The sequence below is a fragment of the Talaromyces amestolkiae genome (genome assembly GCF_001896365.1).
Source record: "Talaromyces amestolkiae strain CIB chromosome Unknown scaffold21.1, whole genome shotgun sequence".
NCBI classification, from domain to species: domain Eukaryota; kingdom Fungi; phylum Ascomycota; class Eurotiomycetes; order Eurotiales; family Trichocomaceae; genus Talaromyces; species Talaromyces amestolkiae.
In genome coordinates, this window is record NW_024468057.1 from 522675 (window position 1) to 549213 (window position 26539).

A 26539-nucleotide genomic window follows, 5' to 3' on the forward strand; every position below is an offset into this window, starting at 1 on the left:
TGCCTCATCTTTGCCTGATATTAGCTTGTACAACTTTGCATGCACACCCCTCTGGATAAATAGAGGTAGAAAGAAAGACAGCTCAACTATTACGTAGGTAGGTATCTCCAAGGATGCTATATCTGTCTTAGATGGGAGACTCAATCATGATAGGTCGGCATGGTTGCAAGGCTGGCATTTCCAGGCCACACTTGGATCCCATAGTTTCCTTAACGATTGAAGTAGAAAGCCAACGTGAATAGATAAATTGTCTGATTACACCCCAGAGTCTGGTCTCATTGGTTGCTTTGCATTGTGTTTGATGCAAAGCTGATTGCAAATGAGCATGGTTGTTTAGGTCTGGGTTGCGCACAGGCAGCAAGACCTCGAAAGGTCAATTGGTGAGGGGTGACTGTGCCGCATTTTGCGTGAGAACTACATCTGAGGAAGAACAGTAACAGCAAGTCGATCTTTGCAATCAGTACGTGCTTGAAGTTCGAATCCAAGACGAGTTTTGATATCGTGCCCAAACTTGCCGGCCTGTAGGTGATTGAAACATGTATTCAAGGTCATGCTATAGCCTCATAAGAGTGGCCACCGTTTGGTTCTATCATCACTTTTTGGTATCATTTTTCCCTTGAATGGAATCATGGCTCGCAGACAGCGGTCGCTAATTGAAATATTGGCCGGGTATTTCACAACGTCTCATTACCAACACAATGCGAGGCAAACCCCGACACATATGAACGTTGACAAGGCTGAATAAATGAGAAAAGGCAAATCTGACTTGACATGCGGAGTATTTCAGATGCACGCCATTGTCGGCGCCCAGCATGCCTAATAGGTTGGGAGGTTTGATTTTTGGCAGAAATTGATTTATCATAGGTGGAATGTGCATTCGCTCAGCTAGTTAGTTGGCGCATATCTTCTTCTGTCGTGATTTTCTCGAAGACATTAACGATGAGTGGCTGGGACAAAGTGTCCAATACCATAAATTTGACGGAAGTACGCATCGTGCGGCTGCTGTTTCCGCGATTTTTGAACATGATCGATGGATGAAAGCCACAAGTTCAAGAGCATGACCAAAATCGCTAGTAGTTCACCAAAAATTGGCGCTGCAAGCCACTCATAGAAGCTAGAATCCGATGCGCTGATGCGCTGATAAGAAACATTGTTAACATGCATCTATAACCAATTATTGGAAAACACGAATCAGTCACAGGGGGTTATACATCTCCAAATCTTGAGTCAACACATTCTTTTGTCAATCGCCTTGCAGTGATTGATCATAATCTGCCTTATGATCAAGAACGTCTGTTTATTGCATTGTGTTTTTTTTGAAGGGTTCTAGACATGTACCGAGACAATTCGATGTCATGGAAACCTTACAATAACTTCCTAGCGGGAAAGCTGTGCCTCATTGAAGTAGACGGACGCTAGGAAGCAGTATAGAATAGAACAGAATAAACTAGCTAATTAGTGACTAGCTAAATCTAACTATATAATTATACTAAAGTATGAATAACTCTATAAGCTAATGATATAATATAGAAAGTGTATATAATTTATGTATTAAGTAAAACTATCTTTGTAATGTATCTGTACAAATATCTGATAGTAAAATAGAATATATAATTTCAATCAGGGCTTTCATCTTTAAGAAAGTCTTCAACTGCACTGTCGGAAAGTAGTTCAGCCATCCCCTCTTGGGCGTAATCAAGACCTTTGTTCTTGTTGCGGATGTGTTGTGAAAGCCCTGCAACTGCCGCTCCGCTTAATCCTCCTACAGCTGGCTTGCGTCTCTGGTTTGGTGAGAGATGATCGGCGTCATCAAGACCTGCGACTGCCACTCCGCTAATTCTTGTCCGAGCTAGAAAGGCATCTTCGGAGTCAAACATCCCAGTGGTGTACTGCTTCTTTTCTCTTTCCAGGTCCTCTTTTTGAAGCTTTTTCCGTTGGCGAGAGTCAAGTCTGGTTTCGTTAGTCAGACGCATACGATAAAATAAAAAGGGCATGGGGGGACATACGCTGCTTGCCTATTCCGAAGGAGACGCTTCTGCTGCTTGAGTTCTTTAATCTCGTCCTCATTGGTCGACTGGGCGATCAACTGGTCGATATTGCTGAGCGTACGCTCGGCTGGGATCTCAATTCTAGCACTCTTCTTGCGTATGCCAACAAAATGTGTGCTCAGTGGGCCATCTCGTGGATGCTCTTCTAGGATGTATAGAGACTTGGGATCGTCATAATGCATTGCAGCAATATCCGTGTCCTCAAAATCTAATGGAGTCCCATAATCAGGATTAACAAAGGTGCCAAAGGTGCCTTGACTCTGCCGGTCCATTTCCTCGGAAATGATAGCGGCTTTGCTAGAGCCCTCCTCCCCCTCTCCATCATCCGTGAATGGAAGAGACTTCAATGCAAGATATCTGAGATGAACAGCGATGTGTTCTTCTACCGAAGTACCATAATCAGAAGTCCCACAAAGAAGACAGAACTTAAAAATTGGACCAGACGATCTACTGCCACGCTCGACCAACATTGAGAGCTGGGATTCGGTGTTTTTGTGCTTTGTCCGCATATGCTCTTCATACTCAATTTGGTCGTCGAATAAAAGCATCCCATGCGACTTTGCCGCACAACGCCACTGTTGTAATATGTGCTGACGCATGTGTTTCAGCCAATCTTGGCTGTGATTGTACAATATATCTGGGGTGTCGCATGTCTTGAATAAGCACACGTACGGGTCGAGGTCATGTTTCACATGGTCTCTATAAAGAAAAGAATGAGCAGATTCCAGGATTTATAACGAGCCTGCCAGAATGTTATGCGTTAAACTCACATCCACCGATGGTCATTCATCACAATTGCGCTGGACAGCATGCAGCAGCAATATGGACAGATGACTTCCATATTTCCTTTATGACATGCTTCCCGGTCGTTTTCTATTCGTTCCTCCAGTTCATCGTTCAGATCTGAAATGCGATTCTGCCTCCAGGTATCTTTATCAATTTCTTGGGGAAGATCGCCAATGTGTTGTTTGTAACCTAAATAATTGTCAAGTGATGAAAGTTCTTCATTGTGTTTAGTTATCCAGTACTCCTTGCGCTCCTTTAACCTCTGCAATAAAGGTCCCTTGGGCGAAGGAGGAAATTCGAGTCTTTCTTGGTCGCTCAGGCGGATCGTGTTAGGTCTGCTTATCACCGAAGGAGTTGACGCTCTTCTCCACTGCTCTATATGAAGAGTAGTCGCAGTGTTAGTTTGAGACTTAACATCACTTTTTTTCTGTCCGTGTTCTTGTATGGACTCTTCTTGGGTAGTATTCTGGGCTTGTTCGATGTTTGATGATGCATCATTGCTGGACGGAAATCCACCGTATCGCGAGCGTCGATAAAGAATTCGTTTTCGGCGGAGCAACATTGCAGTAGCCAGTCGTTGTTTTATTGTCTCGTCGCACTCTGGAAACCTCCAACGAATAAGCTCCAACGCAAAAAGGTCTCTGAATGCAGATCCGTAGTCATTGCCTTCTTCATCTCTAATGACAAAGGAATTTGCAGCCTTGAGGGTATGAGTTTCCCTACTCGCTTTGCGGATTGTATTGGAAAGTTGATGCAACAAGCCAATTTCTTCCGAGATGTCACAGATCGCCGAGTCAAGGTCATCATTGATTGCTGAGGTAATGATATTTTGTCTTGGTTTGTTTGTTGTTGAATCAATGTCGAGGGGTTTGAGGTATGATAAATCTGCAAGAATTCAGAATCAGTCGTCAGGACGTCTTTGGGGAGAAATAGAGAGATCAAGTATAATTGGCACACGAAATTCTCAATGTATATCTTACATTGCTGAATATGCTCGTCCAATGTCTGTAGAAGTCGCCTTACTAGCCGCTGTATCTCACCCACACCACGAAGGCGATAATCGAGAGACGCTCGGTAAGAAGCAAAAACACCAATGCTGAAGGCCCAGATCGAGAATCTCCCTAGCTGATCCTCAATAGCTGACTGCTGTTTCGGGGAGAGCATGTCAAAATATGTGAGGCATTGGTTGAACGACTGGCGGCAGATTCCTGCGCTCTCCTCGATTGTCATATGTGATCTCTCTCTATCAGGCAAGCGGAAGCGGACCTCGAGTTCGTTTTCGGCCATCATCTCATCTTTCCAGAGACCCTGGGGGCCGTCGTACGCAGACAGTACGCGCTTCTTGGTTATCTCCACCTCTCAACTTTCTCTTTCTCTTCCGCTCATAGTTAGCGTGACCAAGATATCCTTTGGGTTTAAATGTAAATAAGCAGGTCGGAAGAGGTGAAGCGCATTTTCATCCTTTTGTTGGTGGTTCCTAGGTTGGCTGTATGCAAGGCTGAGGATTGCTAATTAACCCCGCATCAACTGCCCAGGCGCGCTTTCCTTTCTCAATCGCTCTTGCCTGCGAGGCTGGCTCTTTGCAAAATGCTTCCTCTTCATTATTATTTCCTTCTCCGATTTCTACCAAAAACCCGACTCGCCGAGAGTCCCATATCACAATTGTCATGCAGACAACCTTGTCGATAAACAGCAGGGTACACTCATCTTTGATGACATGCAGTCTAAAAGGAATGGCTGAATCCGATGAGGTTGGGCGATTGCCATCTATTGCATGTTAGAGGAAGGAAAATACAATCGCTAACATGACAGTTGCGCGCAGAATCCGACTGACTTGCTGTTGGACGTATTACGGACATTCCGGGAGATTGTCGACTCTGTGCAGGACGACGAACCAAATCTTGACCTCCGCAAATTCTACAGCCACCTCCATGTTCACAGCCTTGTCTTGACAGAGGATATCTTTCCGGTCCTGCAGGCCGAATCTGGCGAGGATATTAGATTTCTCGTTCTTTTGATACTTGACAAATTCGCATCGTTCTTACAATGCTCTGTTGTGCCAGACTATGAGATGACCTTACCGGCTTCAGATGAGTTTCCAGGTCTAAATACACTGGTATATTACTGGAGATTGTCTGGTCTGAATGCCGTTGAAAGGCTTGCGCATGTACTAAAGTGCTTGGATTTCAATCTGAAAGAACGGCGGGATGAAACAATACTCTTACTTCGGCGCTCTGTCAATAGGCTTCAGTCCCAAGTTTCCGAACCTTCGACATACCAAGAGGAATATCGCGCGCCACGGAAAAAGAGGAAAGCGACATCTTCTGTGCACCGTGCTGCAAATACAGTATTTCAAGTGCTGTCTGCTTCTTCAAGAGCGTGTCAAACCAGTCACAAACATGAATACACGGCTAGACTGCGATTAAAAACATATCGCAAGAGGATTGAAGGTCAATATGCTTTCGATGCCTTTGTGAACTTTAGTCTAGCCCATCAATTTTGGCAAGAGACGCAAATCCAGGCCATTCTGGACAAGCAGCATGAACCTCGACATAATCCTCGTAGTGTGAAATTTGCCGAACGAGACAATAGGAAAGGCCGCCCTCGAATGCGTCTGGAGAGATTGTGCGAGCAGATCGAAAAGACAAAGTCAAAACCATGGATGCGCCTCAATCTAGCTGTAGAGGATGGAAAACTATGGAAAGATGTATCCTCGAAAAGTGAATTCCCCATCAGTCGATCGGACCCTCCACTGTCTCTAAAAGACATCATCACTTCTCGCCCGGCCAGTTTGACGGAAAAAGTAAAACGCATCCTCGCAGTCTTACTTGCTTCTTCCGTTCTTCACCTTCATGGAACACCCTGGATGAGACATATCCACTTCAATGCTGCCAATATCATGTTTTTTCGTACTTCTACTGCCGTCCCGCTGAAGCCATACATCCATGCGGAGCTGATCGACTCTGATCCAAATGCAGCTGATATCTCGGAAGCAAACGATGATATTGACCCGGATGATCTACCGATTCATCCTTTTCCCGATATTGTCATGTTGGCAATCATGTTGATGGAGCTATACATGGTACAGCCGATCGAATCACTGGGTGAACAAGCGGATATTGAATTAAATGATTGGAATGATATTGATGACAATATGAAATATTCGATTGCTGTGGCAGTTTTTGAAAAATTCAAGGGGGATTTCACAGAGAATTTCCGAGAAGCAGTTGACCGGTGCTTAGATCAGAATATGGGATTCGACCAGAACGATGAGGAGCTGGATGAAGAAGGCCTGAAACGATTGATATATGAAGAGATCGTGGGGCCACTTGAAAATGAGCTGGATCAAGGCTTTGGTAGCATCATACCAATTGACAATTTGGATGAAGTTGCTCAGACCTTGGATCTCAACAACTGTGGACAGAAGAAATTAGGCCAAGGAGGCGATAACATGCCCATTGAGACGCCCTTTAAGCACATTAGCATTTCCCACAGTCTCCGTCCGAAACGTTTGAAAAGTTCATATAGCTCATCATCAGACTATTTCATGTTCAAAACTGCCTTGGATAATTTGGAACTCAGCCAAGATCCTGACTATAGTCCTCTATCGGTCCATGAGAAGCTTTATCGAAGCCAAAGTGAACCAAATCCATTGAACTTTGTGCCTTCACTGAGCCATGAAAGCTACACGGTCGGATGGATTTGTGCTCTTCCGGAGGAAATGGCAGTGGCACAAGCAATGCTCGACGAAATACATACGCCTCTATCCCAGAATTTCTCTGATAAGAACAATTATACATTAGGGCGCATGGGCACGCACAACGTGGTGATTGCATGCCTTCCAGCCAAGGTCATAGGCACTGTTGCTGCAGCACGGGTTTCAAACCATATGCTTTATACTTTCAAACACTTGAAGTTTGGTTTGCTTGTTGGTATTGGTGGCGGGGTGCCTGGCGCCAAAGACATCCGATTAGGAGATGTTGTGGTCGGAGAACCATGTGAATCCAGCGGGGGTATTATACAGTACGACTTCGGCAAGACAATAGAGGGCGGCACATTCTCTCACAAGGGATCGTTAAACCGGCCACCTGATGTGCTTCTAACAGCCGTTTCCCGTCTTAAAGCAGACCACTATCGGGGGGGACCTAAGTTTGAGAGCTATATAAAAGAAATGGTGATGAAGAATCCACGATTAATCCCCAAATTCTCGCACCCTGGTATAGAGCATGACTTTCTTTATGAGTCCGACTACGAACATTGTCCTCGCAGCGAAGAAGGATCCTGTGGACAATGCGACTCAACGAAGCTAGTGAAGCGGAGTCCACGAGAGCAGCATCTTCCGCATGTTCACTACGGTCTCATCGCATCAGGAAACCAGGTGATAAGGCATGGAAAGACCCGTGATCGCCTGGGAAAGGAGTTGGGCGTCCTCTGTATCGAAATGGAGGCAGCTGGAATGGTAGACGCCTTTCCCTGTCTGGTGATCCGAGGCATCTGTGATTATTCCGATTCGCATAAGAACAAGAGATGGCAGGGATATGCCGCGTCGACAGCCGCAGCCTATGCGAAGGAGCTTCTGAGTGTGATCTCTACATAGAAATGGCCACTGAAGTAATTTAATGTATACGTAGTAGATAATTTAGCCCCATTGGTAGAGGGTTTATAGATAGCGAATTTTTTCTTGAATATCAAGGGCGCCGTGCACATTCAATGCAATATCAAGCAGAAAGCTTGATCAGCTCAATAAATATATAGGTAAGGAGGTGCATTTCTGTTAGCACGCGACAGACAATAGTAAGAAGAGAGAATGTCATCTTGAGCCAACGGTTGCACTGAGGAAGGCGTGCATGCGTGCCTGAATGGTGAAGCAGCAATCAATCGAAAACAGTTCCGCACCGCCTAGTTATGAACTCATTGAATAATACATGTTCCAATGAGATGCACCGCAATTTTGTAAAGATAGTCAAATTGACTGGCTTGTGGGATGAGGTCTTACGTGCGTAGTCTAACAAAGCCTTCAATTGGTTTGTACCTTCAGGATTTGAGATGCCATCCACGCTAAGGCTTGAAGGTTTCGAAGTCCCCAGAAGACCTCCCTTCGCTCATCTATTCACTTAAAGGCTGCCGCACTGCGCCCCTATCAGTCGTGAAGCTTTGGCCTTCCAGCATCGAGCCACAGCGTCCCGAGAAAATAAGCTCTTCGAGATTGGTCCGTGTCTTATCCCTGAAAAGGATCGCTGAACAGAACGGCAAGCTATGTAGGTATTATGCAAATCTGATATCCGCCATAAAAGCTACAACGGACACGACAAACCTTACCAGACAAGAAGTCAATCCCACAGTCAGACTTTCCTTCTCATTGGCTACCTACAAAAAGGGTGTAGCTTCGCACCACTTCGCCTTAAGATTCTTCAGAGACTTTGAAAGTGGGCGCGACTTGCCCCCTGGAAACTTCAACAGCTCTTGCAGGAATACCTTTTTCCATCGCAACTCAAAAAAAGTCGAAGAAAAGAAGTTGTTAGTAGGATTCCTGACAGGGCCCAGGCACGGATCGAGACACTTATCGGGCGCGTATATCAGCCCAAGGTATCTGAGTCGCTTGAAATCCCAGATACAAAGACCAAGGTAATCTGGAGGAAGCAACAATTGATCCTGTTCGAAAGACACCAAATAAAAGCCGAGATACAGATGATGCCAGTAATTGTCCCTAAGATAATAATCCATATCACTGATATTGGAACTCTTCTGACCGGCCTGTCTGCCTCTTATCGTCTCAACTGGCAATGATTCTTTGATTTTCAACTGTGAGATTTCCTGGAAAATAGTTGAGAAGGTCCACGATATTGTTAAGAAATATAGTGAGTAGGACAAGTACCACTAAAGAATAACTGCTCATTATGCAACATCGTCAAATCGTCATACGGTCAACAGCCGCGGAATGGATTAAAAATTCATGCGTATGTCGATATGTCTTATTTTACAATAAATCAGGGCTACTCTTTGAAAATTGTAAAGTAAATCAAGTAAAAAACCTAACACATATTCTAAATGATTATGATATAAGATCCATTTCGATATAGTAAAACCTTAGTATGTTCTTATAGCTTACATAAGCAATTACCTTAATTTTATTATATATCTAGATTCTTCTTTTTTTTTTCTAATTCTAAATGTACTTTTTATATCTTCTTAGGATTATTAATAAAAGAGATATTATCATTTATAATATAAATTAGTTTAGTTAACTATCTTGAATTAACTATTTAATCTTAAATATACTATTACTTATAGATCTAGTTAACTAAAGTTATTTTATTATTACTTAGGCCTACTGCTCTTTCTTAATAGAATACCATTTAACTGCCGTTAAGTGACGAGTTTACTCTGATCTAGACGATTACGAATCATCGGTTTATGACAATGAGGTGGCTTCCAAAACTACCCAGACTACTGATACAGTGGAACTATCGTTGAACGCCAGCCGATAGTAGCTTTTTTATCAAAGGAGACTGTGATGAAACCACTAGACTATCCTGTCTACATCTTCCCAAAGGCTTCAAAGATTGTGGTGGCGAAGTCTGCCTCACTGGAAAAGAGGATTCTGCCAAAATTGGATCCTGAGATACTAGTCCCTGGAATGATTCTTGGAATGAAGGTAAAAAGGGCTTAGGCTCTGTCATCATCAGGTTCAGAGCATTTTTAGCCACGGCTTGAGTGTCACTTGGTTTGGAAGAGATGTGTGCCGCACGCGTTCGGCTGTCATCCTCAGAATCTATATCTACCGGAGGCGAGCCCTCTCCTATCTGTCGGGCAAGTTCTGGTCTATTGGGTGCTAGAGTATTCAGCAGGACTATATCGGCTAATGATGGTTTAAGTTTCCTGTTCTGATAACGCTTAGGCGAGCGGCCTTCTGAGCTGGTAGGACTTAAAGAGCTATCTCTTTTGCTATTTGCTGACGCTCGTTGCTGCTTCTCCTGTAAGGATAGAGGGATAGAGTTATCAGGACCATACTTGATTGTTGATGGCTGTAATATGGGTGAGCGATTCAATGCATCATCTGAATCATACACGTCGGAGTACATCAAGGCGACTTGGTGCAAACCATGGAGCACTGTTCGCGATGTCTGGCTCCTAGTGACGAGACGAGGGGTTTTCTGAGACAAAGCGCGGCGCTCTTGGTGTTCATCATTCAAGAAGGCTAAGGCTTTCAACTCTTCCGGGGTCAATTGAGCCGCATGCTCTTTAAGACGCGAAGGTAGGGTTGTAGGTATCTGAGGTCGTTTTCCGTGCTGATTGCTAGATTTTTGTCCATCTACACTAGACTGTCGAGAATGCATCACGCCCAGGTCGGATAGATCCCCAGGCCCCGTATTCAGGTTCAACATGTGGTTGTCCTGTCGACCCCTTGAAGGCAGCGATATCTCATGGCGAGTATGCAACCCATTGAGCTTTTCATTTCTCTTCTGGAGATATTGCAGCTTGGCAACATTGTGGTCTTCTTTTCCTGACAAGTCCTCGGATATAGTGGCTTTGACAGCAATTCTCGATCTGTTCGTGCGGTTGGATTGCTTAATACGATCCATTCTTTACCTGTGCTTGGATTTTCTTTTTGATGTTTCAAATGATAGGCTGGCTTTTCTTTAGAGCTTTCATGCCGAAGATTTTATCTCAACCAGGTGGAATCGATCGACGTCAGAGGACTGGGTCGTAGACGTGAGGGACGCGATAGGAAGCAGAAATGGATGGAGAGTGTCGCCGGAATCGATTTATTCGCTACTCGCTAGTATAGATATAGTTTGATTTTAATGAGGAGACGAGATTGACTCGAGAAGTGATTGGTTGAAGAGGACTTCTCGAAACAGGAGACGAGTAGATTGGGCTGCGGTGTCTCATATGGCCTGACAAGGCTGTGCAACCACCACTAGACAATTGAATCAGTGATCACCCTAGCAGCTACACTAAGCCAGAAAAGCAATGATTGGTGCACGAGTCTGTTATTCAAGATTTAGGAATGTAGCTCTCTCTTTATTTATATATTCATGGAGGGCAATGAGCCTTCCAGAGCGCGCAGTCACTACAAGGCATAGCCGAATTACAAGAAGTTGGGGTAGACTTTCCAGCCACGGAGGCAAAACCGTGCGCCAAGCGGGGCTAAACTACATTTAGACAGACGCCAAGACGGCTACAATTCATCGTACTGTGTATGGTATTGAAACTGAGAAATCGTGTATTGTACTCATGTTTGTCTAATAGAATGAAAGAAACTGGCAATTATGTGCCATACATAACACAGCCGCAGGTGTCACGGACTTGGATCCACCTTAGTTATACAGCATTGCGTCGAGATACGTTAGGCTTGGTTAAACCACACAAAGGTTCCTTAGACTGATTGATTGATTGATTCATACCCGCATCTAAGCCTAGTGGCCGGTGGCGCCTCCTATTGGGTAGCGGGCATACTACCATACAAAGAAAAGAAGTGCTATTATATGTTTGCATTAGGCCATGGCATAGCTTAGAATTATCACTAACAAAAAAGCGGGAGCTAGACTTAATTTAACTAGTAAATATTATAGTTTAGAAGAAAATAGTGTTATAAATTATTTCTATTTATATTTTATTTCTTCTTCTATCATTACAAATATTTTTTTTTTAAATAATTTTATTTATTATGTTACGAACCAACTTGCATGACACTAAAAGGTACTATTACAAGAAAGGCCGCAATTTTGAAGAGTCGCATCTTCGAGCAGTAAACGGACAAAATGAGCTCGACGAATCAAAGGGAACCCCCAAGAGGTCACGAGTAGCAATCAGTACACACTTCATTTCTTCAATGTCATGAGGGACGTAGAAACCATGTATAAAGGAATCACGCGTTTTGTCATAAAGCGGCGCAACGCATGGATCAATAGCCTTGAGCGCTGTCCTGTATATCGAAAATCTCCAATCATCCGAGATTACCGCCAGGTCCGGACTAATCGATTGAATATTCCAATAAACAAATAAATTCCAATATGCGCGCACGATCCTGATTTTCTCAACCCAGGATGGAGCCCACCAGGCAGCAGCCTGGAAATTAACACCAGTCCTGCACTGTTTAATAGGATAATGATGCGACCCTTCATTGTCGGCTGGTGAGATAGACCATATGACCTCATGAATATTCTGTAGCAGTGAGACAAAACAGATATACTGAAGCACATCTATACGATATGCCGTCAGTACCAGATACCGAGGACCCGGTGTGCCTTTCACGAACGCAGAGGACGCTGGAGCTGTTGACAGTACGTCTGCTGGTAGATCTTTGTACTTGTCCACAAAACCTTTGAAGCTAAATTCCGAGGATGACGCGAATGTGCCCAGGATAGCAATCATGCGTGCTGAATGCTTGAATTCTGGGATTGAGCACTCTATTGCGGCGTCTAGGATGCATGGTGAGTCGATGTTGAATGCTACATTGGCACGCGAGGATCCGCAGATGAATTTGTATATTGTTGGAAGATCTGGTGCGTAGTTGAGAATAATGGTCAAAACTTCCAGCGGGGGTCTATTGAACGAGTTGGTCATTGTTATCTGGCAATTGGTAGGCGAAATGCGCGTTTGGCAGTATATGTATAGGAAATCCTAGGCTGCATTAGTCGATTAAATTCTAGTCTGGCAATTGGTAGGCCAAATGAGATTTTGGCAGTATGTGTATGTAAAATTCTAGGCTGCACTCAAAGAATCACCATGACGATAAATGAAAACAAATGGATGTCCGACTGAATCGACAGCTTCCTGTAACATTCGCTCCGGCGACCATAGCTCTGTAAAGGAAAATATTACTAAGGAAGGCCAAAGATAGTATGAATTTCGTCTCGTGCAACAAACCCTACACATCTCGGAGTTTAGAAGTACGTTCGAGTGCCCGGTAGAGCATACAACCCGTGCGCGCTCAACGTGAAACGGAGAAGTACCGTATGTACGAGGCAGATCTGAGCACAGCCGGAACAATTTAACGACATCAATTGGAGGATAAAAGGATTTTCTTTTTTTCTCTTCTCAAAATGTTTTCAACATGAAGTATATGCCTAGGCAAGTAAGGAAGACCGAGGGGAAGATTAGATAAGAACCAAACCATCTCCGACCACCCCGCATTATTTCTTTGATGTTTGCGACTCTCCATCTAGCAGCTGGTAAACAACATCAATTCTACACTGCCGCGTCCACTACATGATATATATCAGTCAATCATTAATCGACGCATTACTGCATTGACTGCTGTCGTCGATAGTCACTTATTACTTATCCCACCACCGCATCGTCCGCCGCAATGTCCACAGAAACAGAATCCAACTACTTCAGCAGCTACCCTCCTCCCAAAGCCCTCCAACGCCATGAATCGCTCACACGAGCCTTTGTCCAGCTGCAACTGGAGAAGAAACGTCGTGTCGTGTTGGTGACAAGTGGTGGCACAACCGTTCCTGTACCTGCCTTCCTCACCACCAACCCATCAACATCTCACTGATATAAACCCCACAGCTCGAGAACCAAACAGTCCGCTTCATCGACAACTTCTCCGCCGGCACGCGCGGTGCCTCCTCCGCAGAACAATTCCTCGAAAACGGGTACGCCGTGATATTCCTGCACCGCCAATTCTCCCTACTCCCTTACTCTCGGCACTACAGCCACTCCACAAACTGCTTCCTCGACTTCATGGACGAAGACCCCGCTACCTCGTCAATCGTCGTGCGCGATGAATACCAATCCTTCATGCGCGACGTTTTGCGGAAATACCGCTACGCAAAGGAGAATAATCTGTTGCTAGTACTGCCCTTTACGACGGTGACGGAATACATGTTTGAGCTTAGAGCGCTGGCGCACGTAATGAAACCGCTGGGCGCTAATGCATTGTTTTATTTGGCGGCGGCGGTTAGCGATTTTTTTATTCCGAGGGATAGGATGGCGGAGCATAAGATTCAGTCGTCGGAGATTCCTGCTCATCTCACCAGCAGCACCGGCACATCAGCGCCGGTGGCAGCGTCAGCGGAGGACACAATTCAAGACGACGATGTATACACAGGCTATAACGAGGAACCATCAACAACAGCCGCAGAAGAAGAGCACCGATCCAAAAAGTTAATCATCGACCTTGACCCCGTGCCCAAATTCCTGCACCGGTTGGTGGACGGCTGGGCGCCAGAGGGTAGTTACATCGTCTCCTTCAAGCTCGAGACTGATCCCTCATTACTGGTATACAAAGCTCGTACATCGCTGCAGCGATACGCTCATCATCTCGTTATTGGCAATTTGCTCTCTACACGGAAGTGGGAAGTCGTGTTTGTCACACCCGAGGAGCCGCATGAGCGGTGGATCAGAGTGCCGAAGGCGAAGAGGAGTAAATCGATTTCGGGGAGTGAGAATCAGATTGGTCTTGCGGAGAAGGTCTTCCATCCTCAATTGTCCCAAGGGGACGAGGAAAAGAGGGGGGAAGACGGTGCGGAGTTGGTACCTGATGGAGGGCTCGAAATTGAGAGTTTGATTATCCCCGAGTTGGTGAAATTGCATACTAAGAGGATTGAATCTAGACAATAAATCGAAAACATGTCTATGGTTCAATTGGTTACTATAGGTATATATGATTCTCAGCGACATGATAGAAGTCTAATTGAACGATTTTAACGATTGTATGCAGTCCTTTCTGGACTGACCAAAGAACGCCATAGCTATGCCTATGTTGATACATAAAACGCCGACCCATCCCAGAATTAGCAGTAAAAACAAATCTATCTTCCCCTATACCACGAGATGGAAGATCACTCCCATTCAACACTCTCGCATTCTCCCCTGGCTCCTGTCGTTACCTCAATCCGTGTCATCATCCAACCGGACTGTGTCCCCTCACGCGCGACCCCTAATCGTGGCGACTCAAAGGTTCGACATTCAGGTCTCCATTCACCTTCGAAATCTGGGTCTTCGCTCCAGCGGAAGCTGTATTGACGACACAAGCCGTCCCCTTCGCAGACGCGGCGGCATTCGTCCACATTCTCAACTAAAATGTCCTCAACGAGGTCGCCGGAAAGGTTGTCCCAATTTTGCTGGATGCCGGGACGCATTTGTGGCAAGATGCGTTCACGGAAGACGTCTGAATGGAGGAGATACTTATGATTTTTCTACAAAAATTAGCACCAAAGATTGCACTCCGAGGAACAAAGGACATACCTTGACAAACCATTCCTGATCAAACTTCCACATCTCCTCCACATCCTCAGGACTCAAATGATGGAATCCAACGACCGGAAAACACCACGGCTGGCGATAAAATTGGTTCGTCAAAGGCTCAATCTCGCCTAACCTCGCATTCTGCAACAGCGGCCACGTAAATGTCAAATCCACCCCAGCATCCTTGAGCACTTTGCCCAGAACCATATCCCCCGCCCATTCTTCATTTGTGTATGCATTATACTCCGTCGTATTCTTCGCATACTGCTTCGAAACCATCCTCATCGCCCTCTGCGACAGAATAAMCCCCGACCCGCCATGCGCAAACAACACATCACCAATCTGCGTCTCCGTACCCAGATACAACGGCTCACTCGGATCCAGCCGAGCCAGCCACGCCACCAGATTCGCCCACACAATATGCGTATCCGCTTCCATAAAGACATACCACTTTGCGTCCGGTTTGGCCTTGAGCGCCTCATCGATCATAGGCAGGAACTTCCATTTGTCGAGCTTCCAACCGGGGTTATTCGGCATACCAAAGACCCCATTCTCTTCCTCCGTCGAGTCTGCTTCTTGTAATCCCGCTCGTCCCGACACTCGTAGGCGGTTGTAGAGGTCAAAATCTTCGATTGTCAATCGTACATCCTTTTGCACATTTTGTAGAACATCGAATAATTGCACGCCCTCGACCTGTTCCGTATAATCCGAGAAAACGACGTAATTCGGCACGCAGCGAAACGTGGTGCGGGCGTGGATGGGTACTTTGTCAAGTGCCTCCGTAACGCCCGTTTTGAGTACGACGAGCACATCTTCAATCCCCGGCAGCGACGGACAAGCGAATTTCGGTTTCGGTTCCTTCTTTGGCGGTTTCGGTTTCGGCTTTGCGACCAGCGGCTGCTGTTCTCGCTGAGCCTGTTTCGTTGGCGCTGCGATTTTGTTGTTCTGTTGTAGTGGTTGTTGCTGCTGTTGGTCCGGAGAAGCGCCTCGAGGACTAATCTGACTTGGCGTTCTGTTGGCGACGAAAAACCATTGCGGACCACGCAGGAATTGTAGGAGGACCACGAAGCCGATCAACGGCGCAACGATTGTGATCCATCGGCGCGATTTGCGGCGGAGGGGAAGCATGGGGGTCGTCGTTTGCTGTGTTGATGAGCAGATGTGGTGTTTGTGAGAAAAGGTAATGTGGCGGGAGCGGAAGCGGCGAACAACGTAAGCGTGGACGAGGAGGGATCATTCGGAGATCATATAACAAAAAGAAAGAAAGCAATAGTGTAAACTTATAAAGTCCTTGGAGTTGGATTGTGAAAAAGAAAAAAAGAAAGGAATGAATGAAGGAGTATCAAGGAGTGTCTGGATCGGAATCAAGGATTAGAAAGACCGATGGCAATGATTGCGTTACTGCGTCCTACGTATGTAGAAAACGCCAAATATGTGGATGTACAACGGACAGAATTCCCAGGCGCTCCTCCTAAATAAGTATTGTAGTACGGAGGGAGAAAAAGGATACCTAAATCGCGATCAACGCACAAGCCCTGGATTAATCAATTTCAACCTACACCAGAAGCTTGTCTACCTGACTGTCCGACTAGAAAATATAGCGGGGAGCGGAGAATTGCCAGTATATTAAGCAGACAGATATTACGTGTACTCCTGTCCATCCTGCCCATCTTTGGGATCTTGTTGGTCAATCATATGGATCGTCATGTATCGCCGTTCATTCCATGATGCCGCACTTCTCCATACGTATCCCGATTGCATAGTAAATCCTTATGGAGAAACGGCATTTGATGCTTTGCATTAGTATTTTCACACAGAGCAATCGTCACGGAAAGTTTTTCCATACCCATCTCGTAGTACGTAGACAGAATAAAGATGTCACCGAGGCACTGCCAATCACTGTTATCGCTAGAACGTTCCCCTTTATGTGATATATCTCAACGATTCCGTCCGTGTTGATCGGACCCATCTGTGAGAATCTGAGTGGTTTCGGTCTTTCAGATGGAGCCAGCCTAACCTCCAAAGCGTCTAGGGTATGTCCCCAGCGTGTTTCAGGTTATTTGGACCGACGTCATGCTGTGTTTTGGCTGGATAATTCGTCTTAGCTTCGCCGTAGTGTCATTAGTCCATGCTTGGTTGGTCTTAGCACATCTCCACCGGGTTACTCCATCTCAGTGGGCAGTGAGCGCTTGTGGAGGATGGAGGTGAGAAATATATATGAACGATCGACAATCCTGTCGCTGTTAGATGTCGATCGCCTCGGTTCAGACTTCGAGCAGTTCCCGTCTGAGAATTGAGTGACTTGCGATGATGGATCATGCATGGCTGTGCTGTTCAGCCGAAAATAAGAACGGAGCGGAATATTTGCCCGGAGAATAAAAAGATGCCTGGAAGATGCCTCAGTTATCGGGCTTCTACAACACTTCCAGAGACATTCTGCTAACACAGTACACAATGCAGAAATCAGTCAGCAGGATCATGCGCCGCACATACAATTGAATTAGGTTGGTCATCTTGGTCATACAACGCACAACTCCATTGAATACGATGACTGCGTTTGCAGGGATATCAGTCAGCCTACCCCTTCCTAGGTACTGCATTATCCGGGGATCGTCCACTATAGCACGCGGAGTTATAACACAACACTTATTAACCTCTAGTCGAGAAACCACATGCGTGCGTCATATGTCGGATTCATTCTACTTTATCGCCAATACTTAGTTACGAACTAGCTAGCCACTCTACACAGCCTCCCATTCTGCGTCGGATAGTACGGAATCTGGCCCTCGACATACCAATCCTCCGAACCCACCGCGGTAATCGCATATAGCAACCCCCACGGATCATACCGCTGCTTCAAAGCATACAAGCGCGGGTAATTCACACCATAAAATGACTGCTGAAACCCCGGCTCATTGATATCCGCCTCATTCATATACGCGCCGGAGCTAGGACTCACGTCCCGCCACGTCTGCAACCGCTGCGTTAGTAGCTTGTTAGCAGCTGCAATATCATCGGCCGTTGCGGATTGAGACCAGACAGCGCCTAGCATGGTGTGAGAAAGCGTATCGCGCCAGGCTGGATTTATGGCGTTGTCCTGGTTGATGCTCGGGTTGGCGGCGACTTTGAAGTTGTAACCCAACATCAAGCCGGCATCGGTAGCGGCGTTGCGAAGCGCGGATGACTGCGCGGCGAGACTTGTTTCGTTTTCCCAGTTGTGTCGTGGGAAGAGGCGTGAGCCTACATGGGAGGTCCAGGTGCCAACCACCTCTGTGTCTGCCGGAAAGGTCGTAGTGAAGGCGCTCAAAACGCCGTCGTACTCCGCATAAACGACATTCTGGGGTGGCATCCCCAGGGCTGTAAGGTTTGCGAACAGAGGAGCCACGAAGTCCTGCAGTTGCGCGGTGGTGTAGTTATTCGCCCAGTGCGCAGCTGTGCTGAAACTACAACTGGCCTCTGAAGCGCACGAGACGGACCAGTAGCTGTAATGGCCTGCATCCGCGTAGGCAGGGAACGTAGCCCACACAAGGTCCATACCTTGCCAGAAAGTCTCGTTCGTGACGTTGTCGTTGGTGCCAAATGTAAAGTCAATATGGTGATTGGAAGCTTGGGATACGCACGAATGACCAGCGAAGTCACCACGCCAAAGGTGCTTCCACCGCCGCCACGCAGCGCCCAAAACAGATCTGAATGACTCGTCTCAGAGACCGAGACAAAGCGGCCGTCGGGAAGGACGACTTCCAGCGCAAGGACCTGATCAGCGGCCATGCCGTATATTGACATTAGAGGTGAGTGGCCGCCGGCGGCGATGTAGCCACCACCGAGGCCGATAGTCTAAGCATGTCAATGACACTCATGTACATCATGTAGAGGCCAATGGTGCACCCACTCTTGCAATCCCTCCTACGATATCGAGCCCAATGTTATCGGCATACTCATAAACCTGCAACATCTGCACTCCAGCCCCAATCTTGAGTGCCGGACCGCTGAATGAGCCAATACTAAACTCAGGTCCAAGGTACTCAATATCATTCAGATGCCTCGTCCACACAGAGAGGGATCCCGCGCCAGCACTTTTGGCATTGAAGTCATGGCCCTGATTTTTTACGCTCAGACGCAGATTCATATTACGCGCGAAATTGACAGCTAACTGGATCTGAGCTACATTGGTCACATTGGCAATATACGTCGGACGGCATACCGCCCAGTGTGCATGTCGCATTTGTCGGGCCGAGAGTTGGAGGTAGACAGGTTACGCCCTCGAAGAGCGGCCAGTCGATACCGGTGGGTTGAGATGACCTTCACAGTTAGCTGTGTCATAGTCCAAAATTTTGACCAGGATACAGGGGGAAGTACTGGAATTCTGGAGAGTTCCATTGCGAGGTGATATCCACGCACTCATCCGTATTGTATTGATCCCAATCAGAATAACACGGCGCGGCAACCGGGACACTCTTGATGAGCGCATTACCGCCGAGAAGCAGATCAAGCACGCTCCAAATGGTGTCTGTCGGCCACGCTGAATCACCTGGAAAAGCCTTGCAAGCAGCCGAAGAGTCTCGCCTCGCAGTGGTAGAGGAAGCATTGCCAAAATTGAAGTACTCGATGCCTGTTAGGTTTAGAGCTGTGAGGTTGGCAATGACCTCGGGCTTTAATTGCGTTGCCTCGAAGGAGAAGTAGGCGACGCCTGAATCGGCGGAGTCGGGAGATACTTTGACTGCTCCAGGTGCAAGTGTGGTGGCATTGGCGGCTGTTGGGGTCAGTGTATGTTCCTAAAATTAGCCATAGCTGAGTTCATAATACCAACGACCTGACTGCCATCATGAATAGTCAGGGCTTGGGTGAACGGCAAAGATGCAAGCGCTAGTAGAACGAGTTTCATAGCGACGCTAGTCGCCATGGTGTAGCAATTCAGGCGATGCTGTCTGGTGTTTGGATATCACAATCAAAATGAACGTTCGATGCACTCCATGAGATGTTAGAAACCATGTTATGTTGGTGAGTTTTGCGGTGCATATTCAGGCTGAAATGTGCTGTCTTCTAACTAAATTAGTCTAGACTAGAAACAATGCACGCTGTTACCCTGCTAGTATAGCATGCTCCGGATGTATGGCAGGTATAAAGTCACTGTTACAGCACCCATAAGCTATTTTCGGTTGCCCGGGGCACTTGATTAGGTCTACGCTTCTGTGCCTACTCCGGAGTAAATCCCTCGTATCACGTTTAGGAGATCTCATATCTATCACCTATATAGTACGTCGTAATCAAGCAACCAACAACACAATAGCCTCATACGGCCGCAACTCCCCTCTAAACTTCTCACCCACCCCGTAGTTGTTCAACAATACCTCCTTCACTTCTCCTACCAAATTCTCAGCTGAATCCCATTCAACCGTCCGATCCGTAAAATTGCAAACCACCAACGCCTTTTGATCCTCGAATTGTCGAGTATAAGCGAACAGATTCTCGTTATCGCGATCAACCAACACAAAATCTCCATAGACGAAGATGTCGAGATACTTTTTGCGTAGACTCAGCACCGAGCGCCAGTAGTTGTACAGGGAGGTAGGGTCCGACACCTGATTCTCGGCGTTGATTTGCGTGTAGTTCGGGTTGACGCTCATCCAGGGTTTGACGTCACTAAAACCTGCGTTTGGACCTGCGGTCCATTGCACCGGTGTGCGGGCGTTGTCGCGAGATTTTTTCTGGTATTCTTTGCGGTAGCTGGTGAGGGCTTCGACGTTGTCATGGTCTGTTTCCAGATGTCTACACCAGTCCATTAGTCAATGCAACACCGTAAGATAAAGGTGAAATACCTCTTCCAATGATTCAAACAATCAATATCCTGATACTCTTCAATCGGCCACTCAATCGGCACATTCCGCATGCCCAACTCCTGTCCCTGGTATATGAACGGCGTTCCCGCCATCAACGCAAGACATGTAGCCAACATCTTGCCTGCAATCACCGAGTGCTCGGCACTGGCACCGGTATACCGATCGATAGACCGTGGCTGGTCGTGATTTTCCCAGTACAGCGCATTCCACCCTTCATTCTCATACATGAATGTCTGCCATTTATTAAACATGCGTTTAAGATCGGTCAGCTTCCAGCTTCCAGACCCAAACTTGTCGAGTTTACCATGGTCAACGTCGACATGCTCAAAGTCAAAAATCATGTTGATCTCTTTTCGGTCGAAGCGGACCGCCTTGAGAACATCTTCGAGGGTAGTCGCAAATGGCATTTCGCCTACGCTGAAAGCATCATACTCCTGTAGAATCTTGCCAATTTCTTGCAGGTACTCGTGTAATCGCGGACCATTGGCGTAGTGACTATACCCCCATTGCCATGGAGTATCAGGGTTTGTGACTGGTCCGTCTGGAAATTCTTGGTTCTTGCTGATAAAGTTGATAACGTCCATACGGAAACCGTCGCAGCCCTTATCAAGCCAGAACCGTATAATATCATGCACGGCTTTGCGGACTGGCGGATGCTCCCAGTTGAGGTCTGGCTGCTCCTCGGCGTAGAGATGGAGGTAGTACTCTCCCGTCAAGTCGTCGTATTTCCACGCGCTACCTAGATGAAGTCAGCATATACAGTCGTATACCTAGTAAACTTAGGGGTACCCTGAAAATGAGACACCCAATTATTCGGCGGATGTCTATTTCCCTGCTCATCAAACTTTGGCGGTTTCCAAATATACCAATCCCGAAACTCATTGTCCTTTGAGCTTCTCGACTTCTGAAACCACTCATGCTGATCACTCGTATGATTGACAACCAGATCCATCAACAACTTTATCCCTCTTTCGTGGCACCCACTAATCAGCTTTTCCACATCTTCAACCGTGCCGTACGGTGGATGAATGCTGTAGTAGTCCGAAATATCGTAGCCCATATCTACCTGCGGCGATTTGTACGACGGGGAGAGCCAGATTATGTCCACCCCGAGGCCTTTGATATAATCAAGTTTGGAGATGATGCCGGGGATGTCGCCGATGCCATCATTGTTGGAGTCTTTGTAGGAGGCGGGCCAGATTTGGTAGACAGAGGACTCTTTCCACCAGGCGCGGTTTACTGATGCCGACATTTTATTGTAGGTGTCAATTCAATGCTTGAATACAAAGAATTCGGTTGTGCTTAAGCGAAATGGCGAGATTTAGAAGACAGCTGACTGAAGTACCCCGCGGCTCTAATCAAGCCACTTCTGCAATTGGCAGATCTATCAAGCAATGGCCGCAAAGTCCATCTTCATTCGACGTTCAAGCTGCACTGGTTCCGCTTTCTGATTTGGACCCGTCTTTACTCCACCTTAGATTAGGGGGGCCCGAGTAAGAGCTTTGAAGGTGCAAGCTTTGAAGCTATCGTGGCTTTCGAAAGGAGCCATTTTGTGCTTGTCTTTGTTCCTGTCAGGAGTCTTATGACAAGATTGTAAACGCAAGAGAGGAGGAAGAGGGGAAGTTGTTGCGTCATAAATGCTGTTCCTGGATGTTTAAAACTACGAACGAGCCTCATATTCTGCCATTCCTCGGTCCTCTACAAGTCCAAGCCAAAAAATTTCTCATAGCTATCTTAAAGAGGCCGGACTATGAATGCCCACATGTAACGAATTTCTGTAGTATGTCCGACAATTAAAAAGGAGGAGAAAGAAAAAAAGAAGCTCTTATCGGCGAATCGTCATGTCCATATCCGGACTAGCGTTGGTGTCTCCAACTTCCGCGGCGAGACAGGTCAACTTAGTGGACGGCTTCAACAGACACAAGACAAGACAACACATTCACTTAAGAGTCTTTGGCTTTGTCGCTAGCTTAGCGAAATGGCACACGACGGCAGATACGCGCCATACCGCTCGTCCGGCTACGACGACCGCATGTATGATGACCGCTACTCAAGATCTCGCTCCGTCGAGCGCGGACACTACCCTCTACATGGTACAGACTGACAGCACGGTTCAACTGGATATTACAAGCTTTATTTATTTATGATCTGAGCATCAAGCTAATTTCTGATGGGCGATGTGGAAAGACCATGCACGAGATGCTCCTCGAGGGCCCGCTGGCCACAGAAGACCCGAGTATCCGGAAGATCGAGACCACAGAAAAGGTCGCGACGACTACCGCCGCTCTTCCCCGCCACCTCGTGGTGGCCGACAAGCAGGCTACAGAGACCGCGATCGCGAAGGATATCGCTCGCCAGAATACGACAATAGCCGCAGCAGAAGCCCCAGTCGCAGCCGGAGTCGAGGTCGAAACCGTGACCGCGATCGTCATCGTGGAAACGTTCAGGAAAGTCGAGAGGTTATAATGGAAGGATTGCCGGTGGATATGGTGGAAGAAGACGTTCGACAACTCTACCCCGTTTGGTTATGATCGATGCTTTTTATGACATGAAGCTGAGATGCAATCGCTACTGGACAGATTTCGAATGAATTGGCCGAATATTATCATGTTCAAGGATTGGAAGACGTTCGAGTCATTCGTGACAGACAGACAAGTGGGCATTATTTTTATCATTCATGCTTATGGTACTAATATCTACGCAGAAATGTCGAGGCAGATTGGATTCCTTCGCTTTCACAGTCTAAAGGACTCGAGAGCTTTTATCGAACAGAATGCGCCGACTATATATCTTTATGGACGGAACCCGGGCAATGACGAACGCGGGGCCAAAGTTCGCATATCTTATACCCGAGAAAGAGACGACCGTCGTGGAAAGCCAGAGGGCGAGTGGACTTGTCGCAACGTAAGTGTCCGTTTCTGACTCCAGACTCACTTTTGGCTGACTCTACAGTGTTCATTTGACAACTTTGCAACTCGTCAAAAATGCTTCCGCTGTCAGGCAGATCGTGCCGGTGCGTATATCCATCATCACCAAAGACATATCTAACAAGAACAGAGGCGGAAATGGCACCAGAAGAGCTACCCGCTCGTGTTGGCAACATCGGTGATAATGATGTAGCTCCGGACAACACGCCATCTCAATTCCTACTTTTCAGAGGGCTGGACAGTTCGGTCACCGAGGAGGTCTTTTCTAGGGGCGTACAAAAACTATATAAGCCCGCCGCTGATGAGACTCAAAACACAGAGACTGGACCTAAAAAGGCCAAAGTTGCCTCTACTACTGGCGATTCGAATCTTGGTGCCAGAGAGGGGTCTTTGCGAAGGGTTTTGCTTGCTCGTGACCGACGTAGCAATGAGAGCTGGAAATTTGGATTTGCAGAGTTTGCTACTCTTGAGGTATGTTTTGTGAACTGGTTGTGGGATAACAGCGTCTAAGTTTATTAGGACGCACAAGCAGCTCTGGTCAAATTGAACTCGTTTGAAAAATTCACCATCGCCTCGAGGCCAGTCTTAGCGAGCTACATCCACGCCGGCGTTTTTGTTCCAGTCATTAATCCTACGCCTAGTACAGCGAGATTCACGTTCAGTCCGTTGAGTAACGCGGCTATGAAACTTGCATACTGGGATGAGGATGGATATGTCACGGAACTGGTAGTCTCGACCGAGGATCTCGATAAAAAATCCAAGACAGACTCGAAGACTAAGGAAGGTGACAAGGCAAAGAAACGAAAAGCGGAAGCATCTAGCTCCGCTGGCGCGAAGAAAATGGCCGTTCCTTCGCATTTGCAATTCTGGTCCAACCGACATGCCGAACTACACGGTATAAAGAAGGACGAAGACGGCCACGATGAGGCAGGTAAAGAATCGGAAAACAGCGCACCAGCAGCACCGCCTAGCCGATCTTATGCCGACCCGAACCGTAACTGTTGCTACTTGTGTATGCGCCAATTCAAGTCCTCGGCTGAAGTCAACCGCCACGAACGATTGAGTCAACTGCACCGCGACAACCTTAACAATGAAGGACTGGTCACGAAGGCCTTGGCAAAGCTCGAAAAGCACAAAGATGATCTGCCTTCTACGGAATATCGCGACCGAGCCAAAGAACGCCGCAAAGCATTTGGCAGCTCACGGCAGACTCAAGCCAAACCAAAGCCTGTCGCGCCGAAACCAGACATTGAAGAACCTGTAGCCGCTCCAGCTCCCTCTAAAGGCGCAGCTCTACTAAGCAAGATGGGCTGGTCCGAGGGCTCTGGTCTTGGTGCACAGGGAACCGGCATGACAGCCCCGATAGCAACAGACGTGTATGCACAGGGTGTCGGATTAGGCGCACAAGGCAGTAAACTCGGCGAAGCGTCTGAAGAAGCTGCCCGGAATACGCGTGGCCGATACGATGAGTTCTTGGAGAAGACAAAGGATTTGGCTCGAGAGAGATATGAGCGAATGTCTTGATCCGTTCTATGTACTATAGTAAATGTATACACGTATGCAAACCCTTAGGCCTTCAAATGTTCAATGTTCAATGCTCAGAGTGGTGATTCGTCCTTTTCCCGTAAACCCATCCTATACAGTCCACGCTTTTGAAAACGCCTATAAACTCCACGCCAAAATAATCCCCCGACCATCCAATTTACTCCGTCTTCCTACCCCTCTGCTCCGCCTTCTCCTTATCCTTCTGCCTCGCCTCCTCCACCCTCCTCCTCACCTCGCCCAAATCCTTCTTCTCAAACACGCTTCCCAGCCACTCCTCCATATCCCTCTCAAACTGCTCCTCTTCCTCCTTCGACGGTTTTGTGCCGGGTTTAAGACTCCCCTCCAACCCCATCTTTTCGCGATACCGTTTCCGCGCGGTTTCCACTGAATCGATATCCATGACGCAAAACGTTGCGCCGGCGAGAATCATTGCTATCGATACGGTGTTTATGGTTGCAATGTTGAGTGCTTCGAAGGCGTCTTGGCCGCCGCTTATGGAGGGTTTGTGGAACATGGATGTTGTGTAAAAAGGTGGAACGGTTGCGAGGTGTTTGCGGAGTAGGGCGCGACGGGTTATCAGGGCGGAGAAGGAGAAGAAAATTAGCCCGCTGAGGAGGAGTTTGGCGTTGTTGGGGATTAGGGGTGGTTCTTTCGGAGTAGGCGTAGGATTTGCGACAGTAGCTTGTTGCGATGGCGGTTGTTGGGGCGTGGTGTTATTGTCGGTCGTCGGCGCGGTTGGAGAAGATGAGGATGGTGCTCCCTCCGGAAGAAGCCATCTTTTGAGGAGCCAGGACATCTCGGCCTCTTCTCGTATGAAAATGAATGGAGTGGAATATCTTGAATGTCCAGTGCAGTAAGAAGAAAGATGTGATTAGCTCCGGTACGAAGAAAAGTTCGGACGCTATTTTACCCCGGATCTTGTCACGTGTCGTCTGGATTAAGACAGCAACTATTTTTGTTTATTTGTCAGATGTGAGGTAATATATCACCAAGATGGCAATCTCTATCCAATCTGCGCTCAGGCATGGTTGATTCTTTTTGATTGTTGGGCTGAGGTTAAGTTTCATGAAAAATGTATCGCGGTTACAGGTATACCATATTTCGCAGATTCTAAACCGCGGTTTCACTCAATTATCTTGCATTGTAATAAATTAGTAGAATAGAAGTTGTTCTTGTTCAAACTATAGTATAA

The 26539-nt window shown here is 46.9% G+C and overlaps 9 protein-coding genes across 9 annotated transcripts; 4 read left to right on the plus strand and 5 right to left on the minus strand.

Moving 5' to 3' along the window:
* Positions 1-1616: 1616 nt before the first annotated feature.
* On the minus strand, positions 1617-4124 carry BHQ10_008954 (uncharacterized protein; the record flags this gene model as incomplete). Its single annotated transcript, XM_040881816.1, has 5 exons — positions 1617-1950; positions 2007-2405; positions 2721-2747; positions 2819-3719; positions 3815-4124. The coding sequence occupies 5 exons, from the start codon at positions 4122-4124 to the stop codon at positions 1617-1619; spliced, it is 1971 nt and encodes a 656-aa protein (XP_040737456.1).
* Positions 4125-4567: 443 nt separating this feature from the next.
* Positions 4568-7431, plus strand: BHQ10_008955 (uncharacterized protein; the record flags this gene model as incomplete). Its single annotated transcript, XM_040881817.1, has 2 exons — positions 4568-4585; positions 4657-7431. The coding sequence occupies 2 exons, from the start codon at positions 4568-4570 to the stop codon at positions 7429-7431; spliced, it is 2793 nt and encodes a 930-aa protein (XP_040737457.1).
* A 5718-nt stretch (positions 7432-13149) lies between these two features.
* BHQ10_008956 (uncharacterized protein) lies at positions 13150-14411 on the plus strand (the record flags this gene model as incomplete). The annotated part of the gene is made up of 2 exons (XM_040881818.1): positions 13150-13296; positions 13359-14411. The coding sequence occupies 2 exons, from the start codon at positions 13150-13152 to the stop codon at positions 14409-14411; spliced, it is 1200 nt and encodes a 399-aa protein (XP_040737458.1).
* Positions 14412-14632: 221 nt separating this feature from the next.
* BHQ10_008957 (uncharacterized protein) lies at positions 14633-16166 on the minus strand (the record flags this gene model as incomplete). The annotated part of the gene is made up of 2 exons (XM_040881819.1): positions 14633-14989; positions 15039-16166. 2 exons carry the CDS (start codon positions 16164-16166, stop codon positions 14633-14635), a joined length of 1485 nt encoding a protein of 494 aa, XP_040737459.1.
* A 1600-nt stretch (positions 16167-17766) lies between these two features.
* On the minus strand, positions 17767-19938 carry BHQ10_008958 (uncharacterized protein; the record flags this gene model as incomplete). The annotated part of the gene is made up of 6 exons (XM_040881820.1): positions 17767-18575; positions 18659-18872; positions 18928-19184; positions 19240-19337; positions 19395-19788; positions 19842-19938. 6 exons carry the CDS (start codon positions 19936-19938, stop codon positions 17767-17769), a joined length of 1869 nt encoding a protein of 622 aa, XP_040737460.1.
* Positions 19939-20302: 364 nt separating this feature from the next.
* BHQ10_008959 (uncharacterized protein) lies at positions 20303-22127 on the minus strand (the record flags this gene model as incomplete). The annotated part of the gene is made up of 3 exons (XM_040881821.1): positions 20303-20804; positions 20855-21614; positions 21860-22127. 3 exons carry the CDS (start codon positions 22125-22127, stop codon positions 20303-20305), a joined length of 1530 nt encoding a protein of 509 aa, XP_040737461.1.
* A 726-nt stretch (positions 22128-22853) lies between these two features.
* Positions 22854-23341, plus strand: BHQ10_008960 (uncharacterized protein; the record flags this gene model as incomplete). Its single annotated transcript, XM_040881823.1, has 2 exons — positions 22854-22909; positions 22975-23341. 2 exons carry the CDS (start codon positions 22854-22856, stop codon positions 23339-23341), a joined length of 423 nt encoding a protein of 140 aa, XP_040737462.1.
* A 307-nt stretch (positions 23342-23648) lies between these two features.
* On the plus strand, positions 23649-25326 carry BHQ10_008961 (uncharacterized protein; the record flags this gene model as incomplete). The annotated part of the gene is made up of 4 exons (XM_040881824.1): positions 23649-23779; positions 23828-23888; positions 23935-24273; positions 24322-25326. The coding sequence occupies 4 exons, from the start codon at positions 23649-23651 to the stop codon at positions 25324-25326; spliced, it is 1536 nt and encodes a 511-aa protein (XP_040737463.1).
* Positions 25327-25504: 178 nt separating this feature from the next.
* Positions 25505-26143, minus strand: BHQ10_008962 (uncharacterized protein; the record flags this gene model as incomplete). Its single annotated transcript, XM_040881825.1, has 1 exon — positions 25505-26143. One exon carries the CDS (start codon positions 26141-26143, stop codon positions 25505-25507), a length of 639 nt encoding a protein of 212 aa, XP_040737464.1.
* Between the last annotated feature and the right edge of the window lie 396 nt (positions 26144-26539).